The sequence below is a fragment of the Brassica napus genome, chromosome C2 (genome assembly GCF_020379485.1).
Source record: "Brassica napus cultivar Da-Ae chromosome C2, Da-Ae, whole genome shotgun sequence".
Classification (NCBI taxonomy): Eukaryota; Viridiplantae; Streptophyta; class Magnoliopsida; order Brassicales; family Brassicaceae; genus Brassica; species Brassica napus.
The window spans coordinates 15,850,735-15,877,263 of record NC_063445.1 but is presented as its reverse complement, the minus strand read 5'-3'; the positions used below and the strand labels follow the sequence as shown (position 1 = coordinate 15,877,263).

The 26,529-nt window shown below is 39.0% G+C and overlaps 3 protein-coding genes across 3 annotated transcripts; 2 read left to right on the top strand and 1 right to left on the bottom strand.

The window, feature by feature from the left end:
* Positions 1 to 1,670: 1,670 nt before the first annotated feature.
* LOC106381063 (mannose-6-phosphate isomerase 2) lies at positions 1,671 to 8,056 on the bottom strand. The gene is made up of 5 exons (XM_013820924.3): positions 7,928 to 8,056; positions 7,286 to 7,680; positions 3,426 to 3,593; positions 2,325 to 2,804; positions 1,671 to 2,215 (listed from the first exon to the last, which is right to left on the bottom strand). The coding sequence occupies exons 2-5, from the start codon at positions 7,652 to 7,654 to the stop codon at positions 1,898 to 1,900; spliced, it is 1,335 nt and encodes a 444-aa protein (XP_013676378.2). The 5' UTR covers positions 7,655 to 7,680; positions 7,928 to 8,056; the 3' UTR covers positions 1,671 to 1,897.
* On the top strand, positions 3,605 to 6,981 carry LOC106381062 (zinc finger BED domain-containing protein RICESLEEPER 2). Its single transcript, XM_013886335.3, has 3 exons — positions 3,605 to 4,333; positions 4,422 to 6,633; positions 6,715 to 6,981. The coding sequence occupies exons 1-3, from the start codon at positions 4,217 to 4,219 to the stop codon at positions 6,750 to 6,752; spliced, it is 2,367 nt and encodes a 788-aa protein (XP_013741789.1). The 5' UTR covers positions 3,605 to 4,216; the 3' UTR covers positions 6,753 to 6,981.
* A 16,675-nt stretch (positions 8,057 to 24,731) lies between the features above and the next one.
* On the top strand, positions 24,732 to 26,024 carry LOC106377959. Its single transcript, XM_013818172.1, has 2 exons — positions 24,732 to 25,220; positions 25,275 to 26,024. Exons 1-2 carry the CDS (start codon positions 24,732 to 24,734, stop codon positions 26,022 to 26,024), a joined length of 1,239 nt encoding a protein of 412 aa, XP_013673626.1.
* Positions 26,025 to 26,529: the final 505 nt, after the last annotated feature.

The following is a 26,529-nucleotide window of genomic DNA, read 5'->3' as shown; positions in this document are numbered from 1 at the left end:
CACAGATCACTAGACAAGATAAACATGTCTTAAACAGCTTAAAGTAAAGTGAGAGAATTTACAGAGAAACTGAAGGGAGATGGGTTTATTGATAAGAACGGAGGAAGCTCGAGAGAGTCGCCGGTAACGTTCCAAGGAGGATACGTGATGTGTTTGATCACTGAAGTTCTAGCTGTGACATTACAGAGGAGGTTAATACAGGAAACTCAAAGAAATCTAATTGGAGAGGTGCTCCAAGGAAGATTAATCAACTATCACCATCAAGAAGAAATTAGAGATTCAAATCTTCAAGGAAAAAGAAATCGCGAGCTTTTTTTCAGGATGAAGATTCTTACCGGGTGGTGCTTAGATGGTGGGAGTTTGCTGAAAATCGAGCTGAAGATCTGGAGAAATTCGATCTACCGGCAAGGAGTCGAAGCGAGAGAGAGTGGTGAGGCTGTAGCAGCGTACGAGCTACACGGACTCGTCGGAGAAATGACGAGAGAAGTCACCGGTGTGTGACGCCATCAACGTCGCGAGACTCGTCGGGAGAAAGAAAATAAATGGTCTTTGATCGTCGTCGATGAAAACGAGGAAGACACCGAAGAGTTAAAATTGGGCCAGGTGGAGTTTGTAAAGTGGGCCTCAACTTTAACACTTCAAGCCCAGCTCAGCAAGGAACCTGCACAAGACCAAAGGAACGTTAGTTTCCTTTTGTCAAGAATGTCGGTCAATATTTTCCCAAAGACAATAGGAAAATATACAAAGTTACAGAGGACAAGGAATACGTGATCCAATATAAAAGGAGGCCATAGGTGAAGGTTACAATCATCCGATAAAAAAGCAAATAACAAAGGCATAGAGAGAGATTAAGAGCATAGCAAATAAGTTCTTAGAGTTCTTAGTTTGGTTATCACACTTGTGATCTCTATTATTGTTATTGTGAAACTTCTTTGAGATATTGAATAAAGAATACGTTTGATTCATAAAGTTATTCTAAAGCACAAAGTTGGATTCAATTCCTAACACTTCTTGTGAAATGATGTGGTTTTGTACTCTTCTGAAGTCATTACTGGTTGAACCATCTTCACCTCCTGTTTTGTTTTCTGAAAGTACAGTTACATTTACGTTGCTACTATTCTGGCTTTCTACAAGCGGATTAAACATATAGAGCTAGATTGTCGACATATTGTTCCAGAGAAGATTGATAATGGTTTACTCAAAACCATACATATACAAACAAAGGACCAAATGGCTGATAACTTATCAAACCATAGATTAAGTCCAATATGAGCATTCATAGTATCTTCAGCACTTCTTGAGAGTGGCCTTTTTTTTAACTCAAAATTTTATTAAATCTTTCATAATGAAACACATCGTGAGGGTGGATATTAGAGTTAATTATTGTAATTAAACTAGTTAAAATACAATTTCTTTTTTGCGGGTTTAGCTTGTATATAATAAGCTATATTATAGTCATAATATATAAACACCATGTAGTTAGTTACATTTACAATTCATGAGAAAAGCATTTCTTCTTCGTCTTCCTCTCTAACAAACCTTTTTCTTAGTCTCTCTCAGGCTAATTATGTTTCTCTTCCGTTTATGTTGGGAAATAATTGTTTTGTTGGTTCCAGCGATTTGATAACACCCATCACGGATGAGAAGCTGAATGAATACACCGCCACAAGAAGAAGAAAAAAATATCGTTTTTAAATCATTTTACATATAAATTCGGTTATAAAGTGAAAGAACAGAAGTTAATCAAATATAACAACTCGTTAAAACCTTAATACGCAGTAGGCCATTGGGAAAATAAAGAACATGGACCAAGATACCATGATCACGTCAACGCATTGATCCCTATGGTTATATTTAGAAATAAAGAAACAAATGTATAAATGTATTTATACTTTGTCTAGAGTGTCTGGAAGAATCTGCTGCTGACTCCAGCTCTGTAAAGCTTTATCACATCACTTTCTCCTGTTACCTGAATCTCGTTATGAGCCGGAACAAACAAAACATCTCCTCGGTTAACCAACAATTGAGATGAACCGGTTTGCAGTTTCCCTGTTCCTTCTATAACCAGATAAACCGAAGGCCCGGGTATGGCCGGAAAAATCGTCGATTTCCCTGTAGGAAGATCACAATGGTCCACTTCAAATTCATCAAATGGGGGAAGATATCTTGTAATGTATGGAGTCAGAGGAAATCCTTTCAAAATCTCCGGGTAGCCCTGAAACAAATCCGGTACAGTTAATCAATAACCAAACAAAAATTCGGTTTTGGCTAGGCCTATTCGGTTCACTAACTTAACCAAAACGTTAACGTGTAAAGAAAGTTACCAGTTTATAGGTAAGCATAGAGCATAGCGTCTGGACATCGCGGTGTTTAGGAGTGAGACCTGCTCTAACAACGTTGTCTGAAGCCGCCATACACTCGACACAGTCGCCGGAGATGTAAGCGTGTGGCTCGTCCGCATCCAAATACAAAGCCTCTCCGGGATTAAGCTTGACGTAGTTAAAAAAGAAAGCTGAGATCACGCCTACGTCACCTGGATACTGTTTCTCTAGTTCCAAAATTAACTTCTCCTTCTCAGATAGCTCACGGTGGTTTGTCTCCGTGATTAGACGCATCTTCATCTCAGATATGACTCGTTTCGTCTCATTGTTACTTGCAGACATTAACTGTGTGAAGATCAAACGGACAACGGATTTTATACTCTCGTCTCCGTCTTTTTCGTTGACGGTGAAGATTTGATCTGCAGCTTTACTTCCAACGAGCTCTGTGATCTCTGGTACATTGGCAATCACTTCCTTTAGTTCCTGTTACAAAACCAGTTCAATTTTTGTTTTAGCATATGTAAATAGGCAAAACAACCGTAATAACCCAAATCCGATAAAAATTAATTCGGTTTAACTGAGGTGAACCATTGTGAACCGAACTCCAAAAGTAAACAAATTAATTGGAACGACCCATGTCCCACAGAAAGTGTTCATTCAATTTGGCATTAGTTCAATTTGGGTTCATGTTTCAGTTATTTGGGTTTGATTTTGCTTTTAGATCAGATCGGTTTATCTTGATTGAACATCACCGATTGTTAAACCAAACTATCCAATCCGAATAATCAACCGGATCTACAATACAAGCTAAAAAACCGAGTGTAATTCCACATGGCATGAAAAACAATTTAGGACAATTCCCTCGAATATCATTTCTAAGATTACTTATATAAATATATTTTTACTTTTTAATAAAATTTGTTTTGGTCATTTTTTTTAGAACTATTTTTGCACAAAAACTTAAAAATTGATGTTCTAGGGAATTTATCAACAATTTAACCGATATAGTCTTAACCCAAAAACCAACCTAACTAAAAGTTACCTATAAAATAACTAGTTAAAGGTTTTCAGAACCTGAGAGAGAGAAGAATCTGAACAGTGTACCTTAAGAGATACGAAACCACAAAGTGCTTGAAAAGGAGTAATTGCCAGCGCGATCTCAGGCTTATGGTTAGCATCTCTGTAAAGAAGAGGCTCTTCTCTATGCAATTTCTCTGCTAATGCCCTGTTTGGATGTGCTTGAATCGACAACGCTTTTGTCACTGACAAAAGCTAATTTTACAACGACGAAAACTTATCGTTAGAATTCAAATCTTTATGTATTAACTTTAAAACACACACAAAGAAAATCTATTTTTAGATAAGAAAACAGAGTTTTCGTTCTAAAAAACAGAGTCAAAATGTAAACAGATCTAATATATATACAAACAGAAACTAAAAGGACAAAAGTTTTATTATTTTTTGAACAAAGAAAAAATCAAAATTTTAGTATGAAAACAGAGGAAAAATCCTGATTAGGATTTGATGACCAAATAAATATTTTAATTCCTTAATTATTTAACAAAACAAGAAAGTAGCCCTGCGACATTTAACCGAATCCGATTACCCGAACCAGAACCGACCCGAAATTGAATCGGTTCGGATCGGATCGGTTAAAGGAAATTATACCCATGGACCAAATTAGATTTAACCGTGGATTGCGGGTCGGGTCGGATTTTTACCCGGTTTATTTCGGATACCTGGGTTAACCCGAACATTAATTAGGCATGTTTTATTTTTACCGTTGTGCTTCACGCATGTGTCTCTCAAGTCTCAACACTTCACCCGAGTCGTCTCTTCGAATTCATCCCCAATTCCAAAACCTAGCCTGCAATTAGAGATCGAGAATCGAGAAAATGAGTCTACAAAAAGGGCAAATCGTGTTAGTTGCACCCACAAACCTTCAATCCTTACAGAAAATCGACGATTGTTTCCCATCTCCATCATCTGCATCATCGAGAATTCAATCGGAGGTATGCATCTTTTCTTAGTTCTCATTCTTAAAATCGATTTATCATGAAATCGATTGATTTTTTTACATTGTTTGGTTATTTATTGCAGATGGCTTCTTCTGACACTCATCAAGAAGAAAACAACAATCAACCAATGGAAGAGGACGTTTCTTCTGATGAAGACATGGAAACACTGGGTAGCAACTACAAAAGGAACGAGAGAGATGAAGAGGGTATTGGTAGTTCTGGTTTAGGGTCAAGGAAAAAGACCAGGTCTTTTGTCTGGAAACATCTCACCAGACTGAAAGACGACTACGACAGATGCAAATGTCGCTACTGTGGGAAAGAGATGCCTTGTCCAAGTAAGTCCGGGACAACTAACCTCAGGAAGCATATACTTGGGTGTAAGGGATTCCTCGCATGGAAGGCTGCAAAAGCGTCGAAAGGGAAGGGTAAACAGACAGAGTTAACTCCTGATGAAGAAGGCAATCTGACTTTGTACAAGGTGTCTGAAGATGTTTTCAAAGAGGCGACAGATGAGTTGATTGTATTAGCCGAGTTGCCTTTGGCTTTTATTGAAAGCTTGGCGTGGAGAAGCTTCTGCTTAAAGGTTCAGCTCCATACACCGGTTTGTAGGAAGACATCAACAAAGCAAATTGTGGCCATGTATGCATCAAGGAAAGCGAAGATGAAGAAAGTTCTTGGACAGAACAAACAAAGGTTATCTCTGACGACAGACATCTGGGTTGCTCCGTACACTTCAGCAAGCTACATGGTGATCACTGCTCATTTCGTAGATGCGAGTTGGAAGCTTCAGAAGATGATAATAGGGTTCAAGAATGTTGATGATCACAAAGGGTCTACAATTGCCAAAGTTCTGATTGATTGTCTAGCTGAATGGGATATAAGAAGAGTCTTTTGCATCACGGTGGATAACGCAACGGCTAACACATCAGCTATGAAGAAGTTCAAGGAAGATTTTATGAGTCAGGGTGAAGATGCTCTAGTCTTGAATGGAGAATTCTTGCACATCAGGTGTGCGACACATATCTTGAATCTAATTGTCAAGGAAGGCTTAGCTGAAATCGATGATAGTGTTATTGCCATTCGGAATGCTATTCAGTACGTGAGGTCTTCAACAAATCGTCTCAAGTCCTTTGAATTTCGGGTTGAAAGTGGGAAGATGACTAGAGGAAGTCTGCCATTAGATGTGAAGACCAGATGGAACTCGACATATCTCATGTTAGACCAAGCTTTGAAGTTTCGCCTAGCATTTGAGAAGATGGAGTCTGAAGACAAACCGTACAATGACTATTTCATGGAGATCACAGATGGTAAAAAGAGGATTGGACCACCATCAAAATCAGATTGGGAAGAGGTTGAGAGGTTGGTACACTTTCTCGTGATCTTTTACAATTCTACTTTGGTACTCTCAGCTTCGAAATCCATCACTTCACACAAGATCTACAATGAGATTGTCACTATCACTAGGAATGTTTGTAAGATAAGCAACGCACAAGGTCCTGATGATTCATTAAGGTACAAGGCGTTGTCTATGATGGGGAAGATAAGGAAATACTGGAATCCGTTCGTGGAAGAAGATGAAGCTGAGAAGAGCAAGTTTAAGAGCTGTAAAATGAACAAGCTCATCATAGTTGCAAATGTCTTTGACCCAAGAAAGAAGATGAACTTTGTTAATCTCTGCTTTGAGATGTTGTATGGTAAAGAAAGCATCGAGTATACTCTGCTTTCTGAATCAGTTTTGGATATCTTGAAGAAGCTTTATGATGAGTACAGTCTTCGAGGGTCAGGTGGGTCACAGTCACAAGGAGGATCATCTTCTCAGACCCAAGATCAAGATGCTGGTGCAGCTTTTGAGTCAAGAGATCTTGGTAATGGCATTGGATATGAAAGAATGGATAACCTCTACGAAGAGCTTATACAAGAAGCAGGTACACATGATTCTAGCAATGAGTTAGAATTGTATCTGAAAGAGAAAGTTGAGACCACAAAGCCTATGGTTGGAACCGAGTATGATGTTCTATCATGGTGGAGAAGAAACAGTCCGAAGTTCCCAACCTTGTCTCGAGTTGCTGCTGATATTCTAGCTGTCCAGGTATCATCTGTAGCATCAGAGAGTGCGTTTAGCACTAGTGGGAGAGTCCTAGACACATATAGGAGCTGCTTGACACATTTTATGGTTGAGGTGTTGGTTTGCACACAGCAGTGGTTGAAATCAGAGAAGCATATGAAGGAGAAAGGCGTTCCTACTATCGAGCAACTACTTGAAACTGTGGAGTTAGAAGATGATCTCATGAGAGGTAAACTTTACTAGATTTGAACTCTTTTAATACTGTTTCTTTAATTTGAGTTTGAAAACTGATGTTATTATATTTCTGTAGCCAATGAACCTGAATTCAACGTCCAAGAATTGCCATAGACTTGAGTAAGAAGTGGCAAGTGGCTACCTCATTTGAAGTTCAAGAAGACTTTCTTTGTGTTGTGTGTTTGTTTCAGTTAAATCATATCTTTCTTTGTGTTGTTGTGTTTGTTTTTTTGCCTCATTTTCGGTGTGTTTTAGAACACAATGTTTCATTTTCCATGATTCTAAAACTATGTTTGCTTTCTCATTTGTTGGTGTTCGGATAATTTGATGAGGTTTCGGTTTTTTTTTTTGAATTTCGGATACAATATAACCGAAACCGAATGATACCCATTTATTTCGGGTTAACAAATGGTTAAAAAAATTTTAAACCGATCCGACCCGAAACCGAAATGAACCGGTCCGAAACCGAACCGAATATTGGCTAAATACCCATGGATACAACATCAATTTACCCGATTTACCCGAACCGAATGGGTATTATCCGAAACCGAACCGAATACCCGAAATCGCAGGCCTACAAGAAAGTTTGACCATAAATAGAACTTGAAAATATATGTCTGAGATTAAATGGTAATATAATTATATACCTTGAAGAGGAAAGGAAGATCACATCCCCATTTGTCCACGGCTCTAGACCCGAGCACATCCGGGTTATCCGAAACCCACGACTTCAACGTAACCATGCATTCGGACCCACCATGACCCGACCCGAGTTCCTCTTCCTTTACAACGTGACTCGGGCCTGACTCGTGAGTACCCATCCACAACTCGGCGTGAGGAACCGCCGGGTCGACACGGTTCCCTGAATTGGCCTCGTGGAGTCTCGCAACCAGTGAGTCATGCCCGAGTTTGCCCCACTCGTAGTTCTTCACGGCGCATCTCAACCGTTTGATCCCTTCTACGACGGTTAACTTGGCGGGATCACCACCGTTCGTTTGGATTGCGTCTGCACCCATTTTGGCTTTTTGTTTTGTTTTTCTCGCTGGATCAGAGAGGAGATGATAATATGATGGGCGTTTCTTGTATTCTATGCCATATATATATAATATACTTCCTTGGAAGAGGGTTAAAATTCAATCATATTATATGGAAAGTATGGAAAGTATATTATACATTCACAAGCAATTGGGTAAATATGTGTATAGTTTCTTTATTCTTGTGTAGCTATAAAGATATGCATTTACTGATATCGTAAGTGTTTAGAAATTGAGGCTATGAAAAGTACTTACGTGTGAACAAGAAGATAAAGCTTTTCTTTAAACCTATCTATCAGTAGATGTGGAGGAGAAATCTAAAGATAGAAGTAAAGACCATTTCAGGAAGACAAGTTGAGAACTCTTTTTTATTTGTTTTATTCTAATGGTAATTGCGTGTTTTACTTTGAAATTATAGAATTTCGAGAAAAGACAGGATAAGGAGGATAAACAGAAAAGTTCTAGATCCGCACGACTCAAAATATGCTGAATTATTTGTTTTATTTTTTATTATGATTTATTAATTAATCGTAGACATGGAATACAAGCTATTTTTTTATTTTTGGAATGAACCTAATTTACTATGTGGAAGTAGAATGCGTCTCATCTACATTGTTTGCCACATCAATGTTCAATAGGTTAGATTAAAACACGTCATTTATAGGTGGCTAAAAACTACCATACTAATAGGTTGACTTTATTAATAAAATTTGTCAAATCAATTTATTTCAACCTTGTTCACAAATTAAATAAATAATTAAAATTTTCGTCGATCGTAGTTTAAATATTTTATACATAAAGTTCTCATAGCTTCAAAAGACAAAAAAGGGTCAAGCTGGAAATCGAGAAAGGTGGAAGTCAATGGCTTCCTTGTGGAAGTTCTCCATGAAAAGTATGATGATCCAATTTACATGTGACATACTTCCTCTTCTGAAATAACATAATTTAATTTTCTTACTTTATTCACAAGCCAACATTATTACCTTTTTATATTTCGGTATTACTTGGTTTGATATAGAAGAAACATTAATAGCAATGCAAACTGTTTTGATCAAAAAAAAAAAAAAGCAATGCAAACTGTATGAATCGTGCTTCCTCACATCTCTTAGGTTTGATTGTGGGTCTAAAGATGATTATATATTCATGTTGGTAAATCAAAATTTCGGGCCATAGTGCGTTATTGTAAGTCAAGCAAGGACCAAAGATTTAGAAGTTCTATATATCGTGTTCAATTACAACATGCAAAAATGTTTAAAAATTTTTTTTTTAATGTTTGAAATCTTGGATGGGAAAGTTCACTACAATACAAGTTGCAATGCAGTTTTTTGTTTTTTAGATGTTTTGAAAAGAAGAAAAAAAAGAAAGAGAATGAAGGTAGAGTGGAATCACATAAAAGATTGAAGGGTTACTGTTAGAAGACGTCTTCAAAATCAATGGACGAAACTTAGGAGATGACGTGGAGTTCGTTAGGCTCCAAGTATGAGCTTTCTGTCATCTTTTAAATGTGACTTTTTCTTCTACACGGTATTCGGTTTGGTATTCGTCAACTAATTTAATCCGGTTCTAGTGGCATTCGACCAAAGAATGTAGAGAGAATAGGCATCTACGACTACAATTCTACCTTTCTTTCTTTGATTTTTATATAGAACAAATTCTATAGATATGATAATTCGATAGAATAGTCCAGTGTCCTGCATGTTTATTCCTGAGATAAAGGGCTGATCGGTACTGACCATAGAAGCCGTGGACGGTTTTTTTAATTTCTACGGCTATTTGCTAAAGCAATCATGTTTTTATTTTTAATACTGAATTCAAAGCAAAAACATTGTAAAAAAAATATGTTAGCTTTAAAAAAACATTTTCTTTAGAGTTTTCATTTCCGAAAAAATTTCTACAACAAAATAAATTAAAGCTAAAGCTTAAAATCTAAAGCCTAAATCTTGGCGCAAAAATAGAAAGCCACAACCTCAACCAATCATAATCGCTACATTGGTATATATAGTCATTTTTGTACATAAATTAAAAAAACACACAATTTTTCCTATCATAACATGGCATCTAAGCGGAATTGATTCTTCGATCAAATGCTTTCATATTTTTTTTCCGTTTTCGCATAAATCTCCAATTTTCTTACTACTAGTCCTACAATATGTTGATTTAAACTTGAAGTAGCTTAGGGAATAAGCTACCACTTTCTTATGAGATTAGGAAAGAATATATGTTAGAGTTATCTATAAGAGGGGTTTCCTAATGAGTTTAGGAACTTAGTTTTATATATAAAGGATATGCAAGAGTGTTGCATAACTTGTGAGATAAGAGAGAGCTTTAGTTTTTGAGTTATTTTCTAAAGGATTGAGAGTTATAATAAAGAGTTTGAGTTTGAGATTAAGTGTTTGATTCAATAATTGGTATCAGAGCGTTTTGGATCAAACAAAAGGAGCTTTGCCTAAGCCATGGGAGATATCATTCAATCAACGGTTAACACAAACCATAAGAGCGGTGGCTCTACGTCCATACAGTGTCCATTACTCACCGACACCAACTACACGGTATGGACAATGCGGATGAAGGCAGCGTTGAAAGTTCACAAGGCCTGGGAGGCCATTGACCCGGGAGAGGAGAATGGTGAGAAGAATGATCTAGCGAAAGCATTGCTTTTCCAATCAGTACCAGAATCGCTGATACTGCAAGTAGGGAACCTTGATACCGCAAAGGACGTATGGGAAGCGATAAAGATGAGGCACATGGGAGCTGACTGTGTGCGAGAAGCACGCCTACAAACCCTGACAGCAGAGTTTAATCGCTTGAAGATGAAAGAAAGCGAAACAATCGATGTATTTGTTGGAAGAATCTCTGAGCTATCATCAAAATCGGCAGCATTAGGAGAAAATATTGATGAGCCAAAGATAGTAAAGAAGTTTCTCCATAGTCTACCAAGAAAGAAATACATACACATCATAGCGGCTTTAGAACAAGTCCTTGATCTTAACAAAACAAGTTTTGAGGATATTGTGGGAAGGTTAAAGGCATATGAAGAGAGGATTGCTGATGAAGAGGATGAGAAACAAGAAGATCAAAGTCAGAACAAACTTATGTATGATAATTCAGATTCTCAACCACAAGAGAAATATGACTCAACAAGAGGAAGAGGCAGAGGTGGCCGATTTGGATACCGAGGAAGAGGACGTGGGAGATTTGGATATCAACAGAATGGAGGTTACTATCGACCACAGGAGAGAGATGCATCAAGGGTAGTATGCTTCCGGTGTGACAAGATAGGACACTTTGCGCAAAATTGTCCCGATCGTTTACTAAAACTTCAAGAAGTACAAAGTGAAGAAGAAACTATGCATGAAGCGGACGAGTTGATGGTCAATGAGGTCGTGTATCTCAATGAACGGAATGTCATACCAAAACAACTCTTCACCACAACCGGAGATAGCCTGTGGTACCTAGACAATGGCGCTAGCAACCACATGACCGGGAATCTCGAGTACTTCACAAAGATTGATAAAAGCATAGCCAGAAAGGTGAGATATGGAGATGATTCTCGTATAAATATAAAAGGAAAGGGATCCATCCTTTTTAATACATCAAGTGGCGAAAGAAAGATACTCACCGACGTATATTACATTCCTGATCTCCGGAGCAACATCATAAGCCTCGGGCAAGCTACAGAATCGGGATGTGAGGTAAGAATGAAAGAAGATCACTTGTTTATCTTTGATCGAGATAAACATCTGCTGGTGAAAGCAAAACGGTCACCAAACCGATTATATAAAGTGGTTATGGAGGTAGAAAATACGAAGTGTCTACAGATACTCCACAAAGAGACATCAAAGTGGCACTCTCGCTTGGGACATGTAGGTCTAAGCAATTTAAAGATCATGGTTAACAAGGGTCTAGTGATCGGTATGCCGCGTTTTGCCATTGAAAGAGAAACATGCGAAGCTTGCTTGCGTGGGAAGCAAATACGAAAATCATTCCCAGAAGAAAGCTCATACCGTGCAACTGAGGTTTTGGAGTTATTACATGGCGACCTATGCGGTCCTATTTCGCCACCTACAGCCGGTAACAACAGGTACGTATTTGTATTGATCGACGACTATTCAAGATATATGTGGACCATAGTAATGAAAGAGAAGAGTGAAGCTTTCACCAAGTTTGAGAAGTTTAAAGCTCTAGTTGAGCAAGAGACGGGAGCAAAGATCAAAACACTACGAACAGACAGAGGAGGAGAATTCACTTCTTCAGAGTTTAATGATTACTGCGAGAGCTCAGGGATCAAACGTCACTTAACAGCACCATATTCGCCGCAACAAAACGGAGTTGTCGAAAGGAGAAACAGAACGCTGATGGAGATGACACGAAGTATCCTAAAGCACATGGACGTTCCAAACTTCTTGTGGGGAGAAGCAGTGAGACACGCAACGTATCTTATCAATAGGATAGTAACAAGGACCCTGCTGTTCCAAACGCCATACGAAAGCTTAAAGGAAAAAAAAACCTAATATTGCCCACATAAGAGTATTCGGTTGCATTGGTTATGTGAAGATAGACTCACCGCACCTGAGAAAGCTTGACGATCGTTCTCGCGCTCTGGCTCATCTTGGAACAGAGCCCGGAAGTAAAGCCTATCGACTAGTCAACCCAATAACTAAGAGAATTGTGGTTAGTAGAGACGTAGTTTTCAATGAAAGTCAAAGGTGGAAGTGGTCAGATGAGAAGAAAGAGGGCAACAATATGTCTGGTACGATAGACTTTGGTTTCAAAGTAATTAGTGATCAGGATATTTCTCAAGACGAAGGAGATGTCAAAGCGAAGGAAGAAGTTTATGATGCGACTCAAAATCCACAACAAGAGGCACCAGTGGAGTTGAGGTGTTCCTCGCGTGTGACCAAGGCACCAAGTTACCTCGAAGACTACGAGTTACTTGCTGAAGAAGATGAGATGTATGAGACACTATGTGAGATTGAGTGTGAACATCTGTTAATGTTGGTGAACGAGGAACCATGGAACTATGAAGAGGCACAGGAGCTAAAAGTTTGGAGAGATGCTTGTGAAGATGAGATTAGATCAATAGTGAAGAACGAAACTTGGAGCTTGGTCGATCTTCCTCCAAACTGCAAAGCCATTGGACTAAAATGGATCTTCAAGGTGAAGCGAAATTCTGATGGAAGCATCAATAAATACAAGGCGAGGTTGGTTGCCAAAGGTTACATACAAAAACATGGGATAGATTTCGATGAGGTCTTCTCTCCAGTTGCTCATATAGAAACCGTGAGACTCATTATTGGGATAGCGGCCTCTCGAGGATGGGAATTGCATCACCTAGATGTCAAGACCGCCTTCCTTCACGGTGACCTTAAAGAGGAAGTGTTTGTGTCTCAGCCTGAGGGATTCGTCATCAAAGGAAAAGAGACTAAAGTCTATAAGCTAAGGAAGGCACTCTATGGCCTTAGACAAGCCCCAAGGGCATGGAACGAGAAGCTCAACAACGTAATGCATGAGTTAAACTTCAAACGGTTCCTTAAGGAACCGTCACTGTATCGAAAGGAAGAGCACGGCTGTCTCTTGATTGTAGCAGTATATGTGGACGACTTGCTTGTGACAGGTTCAAACATGGACATGATAGTCGGTTTTAAGAGAGATATGGCAACAAAGTTTGATATGTCTGATCTTGGTAAGTTGAGTTACTACCTTGGGATAGAAGTTACTCAAAGAAAAGGGTGTATTGTGTTAAGCCAAGAGAAATATGCGGCAAAGATAGTAGAAGAAGCTGGATTAAAGGAATGCAATGCAGTATACATACCTATGGACGCGGGACTGAAACTTTGCAAAGCAGAAGAAGAAGCGAGTGTTGATGAGATGGATTACCGAAGGAACATTGGATGCTTGCGATACTTAATACATACAAGGCCTGATCTTGCGTGTAGTGTTGGTATTCTAAGCAGGTATATGCATAACCCAAAGGAGTCTCACAAGGCTGCGTTGAAGCAAGTGTTGCGCTATCTGAAAGGTACATTGTCATACGGACTGAAGTTTGGTAAAGCATCGGAAGAAGGTCTGGTTGGGTACAGTGATAGCAGTTATAACGTTGATCCAGATGACGGCAAAAGCACCACAGGCCATATATTTTATCTCGGTGGGAACCCTATTACATGGTGCTCTCAAAAGCAAGAAATAGTTGCCTTATCTTCTTGTGAGGCAGAGTTTATGGCTGCAACAGAAGCATCTAAACAAGCAATATGGTTGAATGATCTACTTGGCGAGGTGCTCGGATCAAAGTGTGATAAGGTGGTGATGAGAATCGACAACAAATTTGCAATAGCATTGTCCAAGAATCCAGTATTCCATGGCCGTAGTAAACACATTCACACAAGATTTCATTTTATAAGAGAATGTGTCGAAAAGGGCTTGGTAAGCGGTGAGCATGTCGCCGGAGTGAAACAGAAGGCAGACGTACTTACGAAAGCATTGGGGAGAATCAAGTTTAAAGAGATGAGAGAGTTAATCGGGATGCAAGATGTGTCAAGAGAAGATTTCAAGTTTAAGGGGGAGAATGTTGATTTAAACTTGAAGTAGCTTAGGGAATAAGCTACTACTTTCTTATGAGATTAGGAAAGAATATATGTTAGAGTTATCTATAAGAGGGGTTTCCTAATGAGTTTAGGAACTTAGTTTTATATATAAAGGAGTGTTGCATAACTTGTGAGATAAGAGAGAGCTTTAGTTTTGAGTTATTTTCTAAAGGATTGAGAGTTATAATAAAGAGTTTGAGTTTGAGATTAAGTGTTTGATTCAATACAATATACTCTTTCGCCATGGACAAGGACTACTCAAAATGTTTAACCGAGTTTTGGAACTCCCTACAAACCAAGCACATATTGGTTCCATCGATGGTAGAATTATTAAACCTACGACAAATCCTGAACTTGCTCGTTGGACTGCTACAAACTATATGATTGTTGGTTGAATTCATAACTCTATTAACCGTACCATTAAGTCGATTGTTACCCACGTTCCTGATGCTTTCAATCTTTGAGAACCATTGCAATGATGATTCTCTGTTAAAAATGGAGTTCTTAAATGCATGCTTGGGGATGATACTACTAATTGAAAACAAAACATGAAATCAGTCCTTGAGTATTATGGTTGGCTTTCCAAGTTCTGGGAAGAGCTTCAGAATGTTACTACTGCTATTATGTATACTTGTTATGCATCTTAAGCAATCGAGAAAGAACAAGAGGATGCTCGAATCCATAAGTTTCTTTTCAACCTTGATGAAACTCGTTTTGCTATAATTCGCCCTCAGATAATTGATGAAAGAACCCCTTCTCGATCTAAATTCTGGCTACTCTCGTGTTGTACGAGCTAAACAAACTATATATACTATGTTTGTGAAAGAAGCTAAAACTAAGCAATATGCTTCTCTGTTCAAACAGATTCTTCAATACCTTCTCTACCATTGGTCGCTACTGCTATTACTCAGTGAAGTCGCGATCCAAATAGTTTTTGTACACCTTGCAAGCATAGGGGTCATGAAGCGATTGAGTGTTTTCTTCTACATGGTTATCCATATTAGTTTTCAGAACAGCAACAACTAAAACGGTCTACTTCGTTCTCAAATAAGCGAGGTCGTAGTGGTCGCGTCTCAAACTCTGTAGGACGCAGAAGTGGGAGAGAATATTCATCATGAACAACTCATCTTCAGTGATAATAGTATATCAATGAGCTCTTCCGATCAAATTGTTTTTTGATCAATGTTTTCCAAAACCAACAATCTAAGCGCTCTACAGATCGGTTGTCGGGTAAAAAAAACTAACATATGTTATTATTGATACATGCGCTTCTTACCACATGATTTGACGGGGTATTTTTCTTTAATTCGGGATGTTAAAGACATTATCCCTTCTTCGGTTATGTTCCCAAATGGAAGAGATTCTCGTGCCATCAGAACTGGGACAAACTACACCTTAGTTCTCACTATTTTTTACTCAATGTTTTATATGTTCTAGATTTCAGTTTTACATTGATATTTGTGTCAAAACTTATTAAACAAACCGGCTGCACTGCTATATTTACTGATATATGTGTTAAAACGGACTCTAATTGGAGCTAATTAAAAGAGATAAGGATTAAAGAGATTTCCTATTATAATAAGTACTTAGTTTATTTGTAGTTATCTACTTTACATTCTCCATTTAGGATTATGAATATATATATATATATTCATAATTTATTCCCTAGATATTATTTAGAAGTGATTTGATTATGTATTTTCACCACAATCATTCTAACAAATAAATGATGACATCAATACTATTAAAAGAGAAGAGTCTTAAAAATCTACTTATATAAGATTGTTGGACCTGTTATGAACCGATTTGTGAATGCCATAACGAAATAGGCATATTTCCTTTCTACTTAGACAGTTTCATTTTCCTTGTATGCTTAGGATTTCATTTTCCTAATCACTTTATGATTTGTATACTTTCCATTTATCTATGACGGTCTATTGTAATTCCCTATATATATAAAGGGCTCCATAATTATGAGAAATAGACAATCTCTTTCTCCCATTAATTTACAACACGTTATCAGCACGATTGATCTCTAAAACCCTAAGATAAAATATCGACCATAAACCCTAAATCTCTCTCCATTGCTAAAACCCTAATCTATATCGATCATCTCTCTTTGATCATGACCCAGATCTGTATTCAACCACTGATCTCAACAAGATCGATCTGTGGACTGATCTCTGCAAGTTTCAGTACGCCTCAACTATTCCAGATTGTACGATCAGCCTGTTCCAGTCCGTGATCAAACTGTTCCATATCTACGAGTTCTTTGACTGCAAGTACCAGCTCGCGTACCAATGATCCCGATCAGCTCAACCTAAGCTGATCTCTATCTGAATCTCCATCTCTCTCTCTCTCTCTCTCTCTCTCTATCGATAAACCCTAATCACTTTCGATCTCAACTTGTACCCGATCTCAGCTCGCGGACTGCAACGAAACAGTTTGGACCAGTCCGCGTAAGGTTCCAGTTTGTACCAGTCCACGTAAGCTCATTCTCTTGGTGGTCCATTCAACCCATCAAAGGTTTAAGGTATACCTAAACTCTAAGAACCCAGAATCGAATGAACTAATGTTCAAAGTGAAACCCTAAAATCTGTATATCCTAAATTACGTGTGCATGGATTGTTTTATTTGATTGATTGAATGTTTCTTTGAGGTTTAAATCCGTGTGAGTTAGGATTGATAGTTTTCATAACCTGACTGAATGATTTGAGGTTTAATATTGCATGTTAGAATCTGTTATAATATAAACCCTAATTTGAATTGATAAACCCTAAAATAGAATTCGTGTATTGGATAATCCGAATTGAATGTTTTGAGGTTTCATATTATACTAGGTTGATAGTTTCATGATATAATCAACTGTTCTGAGGTTTAAGATTATTTGCTAGAAGCTGATTGATTGATAAAACCCTAATTTCGAATTAAAACCCTAAACCCTAATTTGCGTATTCCTAAAATCAGATTGCTTGATTCCAACTTGCTAATATCAGCCTTGAAACTGATAAATATCAGCCTTGAAACTGATTATTAAAATTGATAGAATCAACCTTGAAACTGATTGTTTTGGTTTTTCATGATTGAAACCCTATTTTTGGATCGAAACCCTAGATTGTGTAATGCTTGAATCCGTTTGATTATTTTTGATTATTGATCCAATTGCTAGTCTTGATAAAACCTAATTGAATCTGATTGTTAGTCTAGCTAAATCTCATACCTGAAACTGATTGATTAATTGCTAAACCTTGATAGAATGTTTTAATATTACCCTTGCACATATAGAATCCGATTGCTAAGATTGAGTGCATCATATCTACTTGGCCGTGTGGCCAGTTTGCATCATATATCATCATGACCAACATGTTTATGTTATGCGCATGATCTGATTATTATCACATTTGCATGATCTGATTGTTTTAAATTGAGGTTCCATAATTCCACTCATGTACATATAGAATCAGTATGATAGGTTTGCATTATAACCATATGGCCGCATGAAAACATATAGAAATTGCTTGTTTGGTCGATACCCTTGCTTGATAAATCTGTGTGACTTATTATGCATCATATATCACTTTGGCCGTGTGGACTTATTGCATTATATCACCTTTGGTCGTGTGGCTTGTTTGCTTATTAGAAATGTATTGACTTGATAGCATGTGTTGTTTATGACTGTATGTTAAATATTTTATGAGATCTAAAATTGATTGATATATGATTTGAGATGTCGAAAATCAACTTGGATTTTGCTGCCCTAAATCTCTCAGGAGATAATTATTTGAAATGGGCACTGGATACTGAGTTTATCCTAAAGTCAAAGGACTTGGTGAATGAATCACAAAAGGCGATAATGCCAAATGAGAAAGATTGATACATGACAATATTAATTATTAGTCATCATCTTATTAAGAGTCTCAAATATCAGTAACTGACTATAGAGAATCCTATAGACCTTTGGACAGAGTTAAAAAATCGAGATATGATCACCAAAGAACGGTGTTATTACCAAAGGCCCTATTTGATTGGAGGAATCCCAGAATCCAATACTATAAGTCCGTGGATGAGTCTATTGTTAGCTGAGCAAAATAATGGATTACTGATGAGAAACAATGAATTGAGACCTTCTGGATTAACCTCATTACCTGATACCAATAAGACCGCAGAAGAAAAGAAAAAAAAAGGTAACCATGTCCAGAAAGATAGACCACACGGCCATGGCCGTGGAGGGTGCCGTGGAGGGTGTGGGGATCACTATGGCAGAGGCCGTGGGTATCAACCCAATTTGAGCCATGGTCAAGGCACTGGCCGTGGTATATCCTTTAAACCACAAAGCTCGACCAAATCAGTGTGCCATAGATGTGGAAAGGGGAACCATTGGGATAAGATATGAAGGACTCCCAAACATTTTTGTGACCTCTATCAAAGAGAGACTGAAAGGGATGAATCCTGAAACCTACTTGGTCTATAAAGATGGTGAAAATAATTTCGAACATGATCAAGATGATCTTATGGACAGGTTGATAATCTGATTTCGACATCAAACTTGTGTGATTTCTTTGCTTGTATGCTTTCTCTGATTTTTATCTCTTTGAATTTCTTTCTATTATATTGTCTGCTTAGATTAAATGAATGAATGATTTTTCTATATGAGTATACTGAAAAACGCCAATATAAGTACTGAAGCAGGTATCGCCAGTCTGAAAGAAGACTATGGCTAGGCTAATATATTATTGCCTAAGGGTATGCAACTAGAAATCAGTGATGCCTTATATTCACCCAGCTCTAAGAGCAAGAGCAGCCTATTGAGTTTTAAAGATAAGAATGAATGGTTTCCATATTGAAACAATGGCCGAAGGAAACAAAGAGTTCCTTCAGATATATGCATAAAATCGCCCAAGGCCATAATAAGTCCTAAAGACTATATATGCATTCTCTACTGACCTAGACTATGCATATATCAGTATGATAGAGGCTAAAAGCCTGCGAAAATATACAGTTTATGGCACGACCGGATTGGCCATCCTGGTCCAAACATGATGCGAAAATTGATATTCAAAAGGCACACATTAAAAGATAAGAAGAGTTATCCCAAAGAATCTCACGTGTGTAGCATGTACACAAGGGAAACTCATTAGGCCATCACCAGTAAAACGGCTACGAGCCCCTTTTTCATAATAAAGACTATATGTCTAGATAATACTGGTGAATACATGTCCCAAGCATTTAAATGATTATGGTATGTCCATGGAGGTAAGTGTGGATAATTCTGTGATACATGTCCATACCAAGAACGGCTTGGCCGAAATCTTTTATTAAACGCATACAACAGATTGCTAGACCATTACTTATGAGGTCAAAACTCCCAGTCACAGCTTGGGCCACACAAAATTTACATGCATCTAAGTAATACGCATCAGGTCATTTAGTGAGCATAGATATTCCCCATCGATTAGATAAGGGGTCAAGAGCCAGACATATCCCATCGTAAGACATTTGGATGTGTCTTCTATATACAAATTACTCCACCACAGAGAACTAAGATGGGACCTCAAAGGAGGATGGGGATATATGTTGGATATGATTCTCCCACGATTATTAAGTACCTTGAGCCAAATATGGGTGATCAGTTTGAGGCCAGGTATACGGATTAGGGGGAGAAAATAATAAGCTGGTAAAAGAGTAAAAGAGATTACATGGAATCAACCATCATTGTCTTGGCAAGATCCTCGGACTAAAGAATGTGAACTAGACGTCCAAAAGATAATACATTTACAAAAGCTAGCTAATCAATTGCCAGACTCATTTGCTGACCCGAAAGAGAGTGACTAAGTCATATATACCAGCTTATAATGCACCAATTAGAAATGAAGTCCAAGAAGGACATAATCAAGTTGCTACAGAGTCTAGACAACGTTTGAAACGTGGTAGACCGATAGGTTCCAAAGATAAGAATCCTCGGAAACAAAAGAAATGTGCAGAGAATGATAAACAAATCCGAGGTCGAGGAAACCATCCTAGACATGAAAACAAAACCGGCGGACTCTAAGGTACCAAACACTGAGGCTTGGGACGCCAAGCTTCAGGGTACTAATGGTCCTGATAATAATGAGTTTGTAATCGATTATCTCATGTCTGGAACATAATGGAACACATAAGAATGTCGACACATAGATGATATATTTATACACAAGGTAGCACTTGAACTAATGGATATAAACAAGGATCACGAACCCACGTCAATATAAGAGTGCGCACTCGTAAGATCAGATTGGATTAAATAGAAACGTGGAGTTAGACTATTTAAAGAAGAGAGGCGAATTTGGTCATATAATATAGACGCCATATGATATAAACCAGTGGATATAAATGGGTCTTTGTGAGTAAGAGAAATGAATATGAGAAATCGTGAGATATAAAGCACGGCTTATTGCACAAGGATTCTCACAATAGACCAAGAATAAGTTATGAGGAAATATACTCCCCTGTGGTGGATACATATACTTTTAGATTCCTAATAAGTCTGGCTATATATATAAGAAAGGAAATTAGATGGTCCACTGGATAAAAAGATAGAAGTACCAGAGGTTATTGAGCTCAAAGATAAAACAAGTTCTCAAGAACAACATTGCATAAAGAAATTCGAAAATATCAGTGTATGTTGATAATCTGAACCTCTGGATACATGTCCCAAACAGCTGAATATCTTAAGAAAGATTTGAGATGAAAAACCTAGGCAAAACGAAATTATGTTTGGGTTTACAGTTTGAGTACACTAATAATAAAATCCTTGTGCATCAAATGGCATATACAGAAAAAGTACTCAAAAGATATGATAAAGAACAAATTCGTGTGCATGGTCCAATGAGAGAGGATGAAGAAGTTCTTGGTCCCGAAATGTCATATCTCAGTGTCATAGGAGTTTTGATGTATCTGGCAAGCTACACTAGGCCAGATACATGTTTTGTCGTGTATTTACTATCTAAACTTAGCTCATATCTGACCTAAAGGCACTGAGACGGGATTAGACATATATTTTTATTTATTTTATACTAACCATCCCAAAAAATGGTTAATTGGTTTTGTTGATACAGGTTATCTATCAGATCTCAGACAAGTTATGAAACAAACCATCGCAGCAACATTAGCCAAGAAATTCGTGAGTATTTTTGGCCGCAGGGTTGGAGGTCCATAAATCAATATGTACGATCAGATTGTGGTCGATGGTAAAGAAAGACCAACTATCATGGGGCAAGCCGTAGGCGCGTGTTGTCAAGGTCCATTCGATCAGAGTATAGGATGATCAACGGCTACGTAACATATTCTACCCAAGTTTTCTTCACCAACGAGTTCTAGAAGACGAGAGGGGTCCAAGTACTTCATGTTCATTCAAGTGACAGTTCAGAAGATCAATTCATCAAGTTACTTCCAACATCAGCCTTTCAACGAGGTTCAAATCAGGGGGAGTAATACGTGTTGTACTCTTTTTCCTTATCCATGGTTTTGTCCCACTGGGTTTTCCTGGAAAAGTTTTAATGAGGCAACATCCAAAGCGTATTACGAGCTCTTATGGCTATAACATTCAAGGGGGAGTATTATGAACTGATTTGTGAATGCCATAACCAAATAGGCATATTTCCTTTCTACTTCGACAGTTTCATTTTCCTTGTACGCTTAGGATTTCCTTTGCCTAATCACTTTAGGATTCGTATACTTTCCATTTATCTATGACGGTCTATTCTAATTCCCTATATATATAAAGGGATCCATAATTATGAGAAATAGACAATTTCTTTCTCCCATTAATTTACAACAGGACCCTTTTATTAGACTTAACTTTTATTTTGGTCTTACCTTATATGTCTGTAACAATATGTTACTCAATAACATTATACCATATATTTACCCAATTTTTACTCCTTTTGTTAGTTAACGACTACAACCATCGCATATGTTTTCATTTTTAATTTAAAAGTGGGAATGCAATCGAATATATTACAACGTAATAGACCTATTCTCTCAAAGATATTCCTTTCCTTTTCTTACTCATATTAAATTCTTCTTAATTCTTTTTTCTTTTAACGTCTGATTAATTATGCTATTACAACGCTGAGAAATATTACATAGACGATTCTACAGCCGACATTTCTACCGACATTTCTACCACCAGAAGAAATACACGTCTGACTGCATCACTCTGTGCCGCCCTATGAGATCCATATTCGATGATACGCCAAGTACCATGCCGAAGACCTCTTGTAATCCTTTTTCTCCATCATATGCATGATTTGCGTTTTCTGGAGTTTGAACCCAAGACCTCTGGATGTAGAAGCATTAATGAACCCTTAATCAAATCACTAGACTAAGGGAGCTTCTAAATTCTTTGTTAACAAAATCTATGAACAATATATTGTTTTTAACTTCCCGTAACATCCTCACTAACATTTTCCAGTAGGCCTGGGATTTTTGTCCGAACCGAATGGGCCGAACCGGTTTTTTTCGGTTTTCGGTTCGGTTCGATTTTTAATTCGGTTCAATTCGGTATGGTTTTGAAAATTAATTCGGTTTTCGGTTCGGTTCGGCTCGGTTTTTGATTTTCAAAAAAAAAAAATTTAAAACCCCAAAATAACCAAAAATAACCGAAAACCCGAACCGAAAATAACCCAAAAATAACCGAATTTAACCGAAATAACCAAATTTAACCGAAAATATCCGAATATTTTGGAAAAATTATACCAAAATTAACCGAAAATTTAAAACTTTGGTTATTTTCGGAAATAAAATTGAAAACCGAAATAAACCGATAACCGAACCGAACCGAAGCGAAATTTCATTCGGTTTATTTCAGAATTGTTTTTAAAAACTTCGGTTAACCAAAAACTGACGGTTCGGTTCGGTTCGGTTTCGGAAAACCGAAGTCGCAGGCCTATTTTCCAGCATTGCAAGGTATTTAAATGAGTATTGTTGGATCCAATTTCGGTCAGTACATTAATGGGCCGCGATCAAAGATATGGGCCTTAAGGAACTGAAGCCCATAGCAAACATATCGAGCTCGAAAATGAAGACTCCGAGGTCCGGAGATCGCAGAGCAGTTCCGGAGATCGCGGAGCAGTTACGGAGTTCACAAAGTCGACTTACTATAGAGAAAGGAGAAGAGACATGAAGAGGGACACGTTGAAAACCCCTAGAGAGAGCTACACACTTACATCGACCTTGTTCTCATCCCAATTTTAGATTCTTTCTTGACGGATATCATTTGTATCACTCTATCTAGTTCAGCTCAGCTCATTGTATTCGATCTTATTCGTCAATAAAGTCCATTTTTACCCACTGGAAACTGTTTAACATCGTTGTATTCTAAAGATACCGTTGCCTACATCATTTGTCTTCCCTAGATCAAACCCCGATCACTATCAAATACTTAGTGTAGATTTTAGGTTCTACATTTTGGCGCCGACTGTGGGGACGATAAACGAAAAACATCTTTGCTAAGAAACCGATCTAAGTTTCCTAAGCGTGATTATGGATCCCAACCAAACCGTCGGAACCACACCCTCAAGAGTCAACAACATCGATCCCATCGGATCCAACTCGGGACCAAAGCGACACCAGCTGGGTTAACGGGAGCCAATGACGCGACCGGAACAACCCAGATGCAACGAATCCCTCCGATCGGGACTTCAAGTCAAGATCGATCTCTCCCGATCAATCAGACATCGATCCCAGAACGGGTCGGAGCTCGAGTCTGGAATCGTCCCGGGGACAAACAATCAAACGATGACCTAACCCGATCTCAATTCAGACCAATTTCGCCGACCCCTCTAGCACAAACTCGAGAAGAAATGACCGAACTTCGAGGAATGCTCTCGTCTCTAATCGACGAAATTCGTAACCAAAGGATCGCCAATCAAACCATCGCTAATCGACTAGACAAGGCTGAGAGGGAACTCACAGAGCATCGAGCTGCAAACGTTCGAGAAAGAAATCAAAAGCCCCTCGATCTGTTACGAGGGACGTCGAACCCCCAAAACGCCGGTCTGTTCGGCACTCTGGAGATCCCAAGCGCTCGATTCGGACGCTACACGAGAGAGAACTCACAACGACCCCAACCGCGGGGCATGACCCACCGAAGCTTAAGCTATAGCGGAATGGACGAAATCGACACTGGGCTTCAACGTCCACGAAGTACTCCGATCCAATTCAAGAACGGATCAATGAAAAGGCAGGGGGAACCGAGAACACGGACCCTGCCGTCAAACCATTCGATCCCCAAAAATCGAACACCATCCACCACGAGGACCCTTCATCAGGCAGGATTCGATAACCTAACTGAACAAGCTCGGAAGCATGACCTTCATGCCCCCGTCAATATCGACCTCTAATGGGAAGGCCTAGGGATCCCGAGTGAAACCGGAGCGTTCCAGAATTATATCGAGAGGAACGACGCCGAGCTAAAGAGGATACATGCCATCGTACGTATGGCAACGAGCTCTACCCCAGATATCGACAGGGTCATCGAGGAAACAAGAAGAACTTGGTTTACAAACAAAATCGCCAGCGTGAGCCTGCATCATGTTGGGAAGTTAAAATTCCCCGAATACGCAGGAAACTCGGAGCCGAAGGCCCACGTACGAGCCTTCCGCCTAGCAATATCAAGAGCACACCTCACCGACGACGAAAAAGAGGCCGGTTATTGCCGCTTCTTCGCCGAGAACCTCAAGGGGGCTGCCCTCGAATGGTTCGCTGGACTAGAGGAAAACTCGATTGACAATATCACTCAGTTGGTATCTACGTTCCTCAAACAATATTCAGTCTTCATAGAGACAAGAGTTACCGAGGCAGATCTTTGGAATCTCAAGCAAGCGCCTTTTGAGCCGTTGAGAGCATACATAAACAAGTTCCGAGAAATCATAGCCAAGATTTCGCATCCGAACGAGGTCGTCACCCTAGCAGCATTGAAGAATGGCGTCTGGTTCTCATCCAAATTCAGGGAAGAACTAGCAGTACGAGCACCTATCTAGTTGGGTGACGCCCTACACCGAGTCTCTTACTTCGCCACCCACGAAGAAGAGGTCGCAGCCTTAAAAGAACAGTATAGCGCGAGCAAGAATAATGCGACTAAAAAGTCTACTGCTCCTAAGGAGCCAGCGACCAAAGAACAACATTCCTATGCAATAAACAACTCACCGCGAAAGTCTTCGACATACGAACTCAGCAAATATTGCGCCTTCCATGACCGCAAAGGCCATTCGACCGAAGAATGTCGAGCCGCGCTTCGCAGTCAGAACGAAAAGAAAACCACTGAAGAAACCGGAGAGGAAGAGGAAGAGCCAGTGACTCCAAAATCCAACCGAAAGGCCAAAGTCTCGACAAACAAAAGAGGCAGGGAGACCGAGCAGGAATCACCAAGCTCTCCACCCCCAGCTCCGAAGAAAAGAGTCGACATGATTTTGTGGGGGCCAAACAACAACACAACCGACGAAATCAAGAGCCAGACCGAATGGAAAATATGCTTCGAGATTACGGTGGCGATCTGCACATTGGAAAACCCTGATGAAGCTACTCTTCCTCCCAGTATCACTCAGTACCACCCAAACATAAAGTCGCCTTGCGGAAAAATCTCCAACTTTAAGCGCATGAACAAAATAACCGAAATTCGCGAGCTACTGGAAAAACCGATTGCCCTACAGATTCAGAAAAAAGACAGAATGCAGACCCTTAATCACAATCTGTCTGGGGGGGCAGAGACACTACCGACCAGCACTAACTAAGAGATGGAATTTTCCGGCCCACGACAAAGGCAAAAAACGAATCGACTTCATTTACGGAGGCTCCAAGCTCTGCAATTCGGTCAATTCAATCAAAGCGTACCAACGGAGAGCCAAAAACAACGTACGAGTGAGAGAGCCCCTATCAGGTCCCGATTATGAAATTACCTTCGACGAAAATGAGACCGCAGGTCTTGATAAACCACACGACAATGCTCTCGTGATACGACTCGGCGTCAGGGGTTGTGAACTATCCCAAGTAATGATCGACACCGGAAGCTCGGCCGATGTCCTCTTCTACGACGCGTTCAAAAGAATGAGGTTCACCAAAGCACTCCTAAAGCAAGAAAGAACTCCCCTCATCGGGTTCGCAGGAGAAACCAAATACTCCCTCGGATCGATCGAACTCGCGAAAACCGCTGGAGAAATTAGGAAAACCTTAGAATTCATCGTGATAGACCGTCCAGCCCCGTTCAACGCAATCCTTGGGAGGCCTTAGATATATAGC

Excerpts from the sequence above, each read along its gene's own strand:
- LOC106381062 (XM_013886335.3), top strand. The coding sequence starts at position 4,217 with ATGAGTCTACAAAAAGGGCAAATCGTGTTAGTTGCACCCACAAACCTT. Across the intron at positions 4,334-4,421 it reads CATCGAGAATTCAATCGGAG|ATGGCTTCTTCTGACACTCA; the intron begins GTATGCATCTTT and ends TATTTATTGCAG. Across the intron at positions 6,634-6,714 it reads AGAAGATGATCTCATGAGAG|CCAATGAACCTGAATTCAAC; the intron begins GTAAACTTTACT and ends ATATTTCTGTAG.
- LOC106377959 (XM_013818172.1), top strand. The coding sequence starts at position 24,732 with ATGGCAACGAGCTCTACCCCAGATATCGACAGGGTCATCGAGGAAACA. Across the intron at positions 25,221-25,274 it reads TAGCAGCATTGAAGAATGGC|TTGGGTGACGCCCTACACCG; the intron begins GTCTGGTTCTCA and ends GCACCTATCTAG.
- LOC106381063 (XM_013820924.3), bottom strand. The coding sequence starts at position 7,654 with ATGGGTGCAGACGCAATCCAAACGAACGGTGGTGATCCCGCCAAGTTA. Across the intron at positions 3,594-7,285 it reads ATCTTCCTTTCCTCTTCAAG|CTTTTGTCAGTGACAAAAGC; the intron begins GTATATAATTAT and ends TTGTAAAATTAG. Across the intron at positions 2,805-3,425 it reads GTGGTTTCGTATCTCTTAAG|GAACTAAAGGAAGTGATTGC; the intron begins GTACACTGTTCA and ends GTTTTGTAACAG.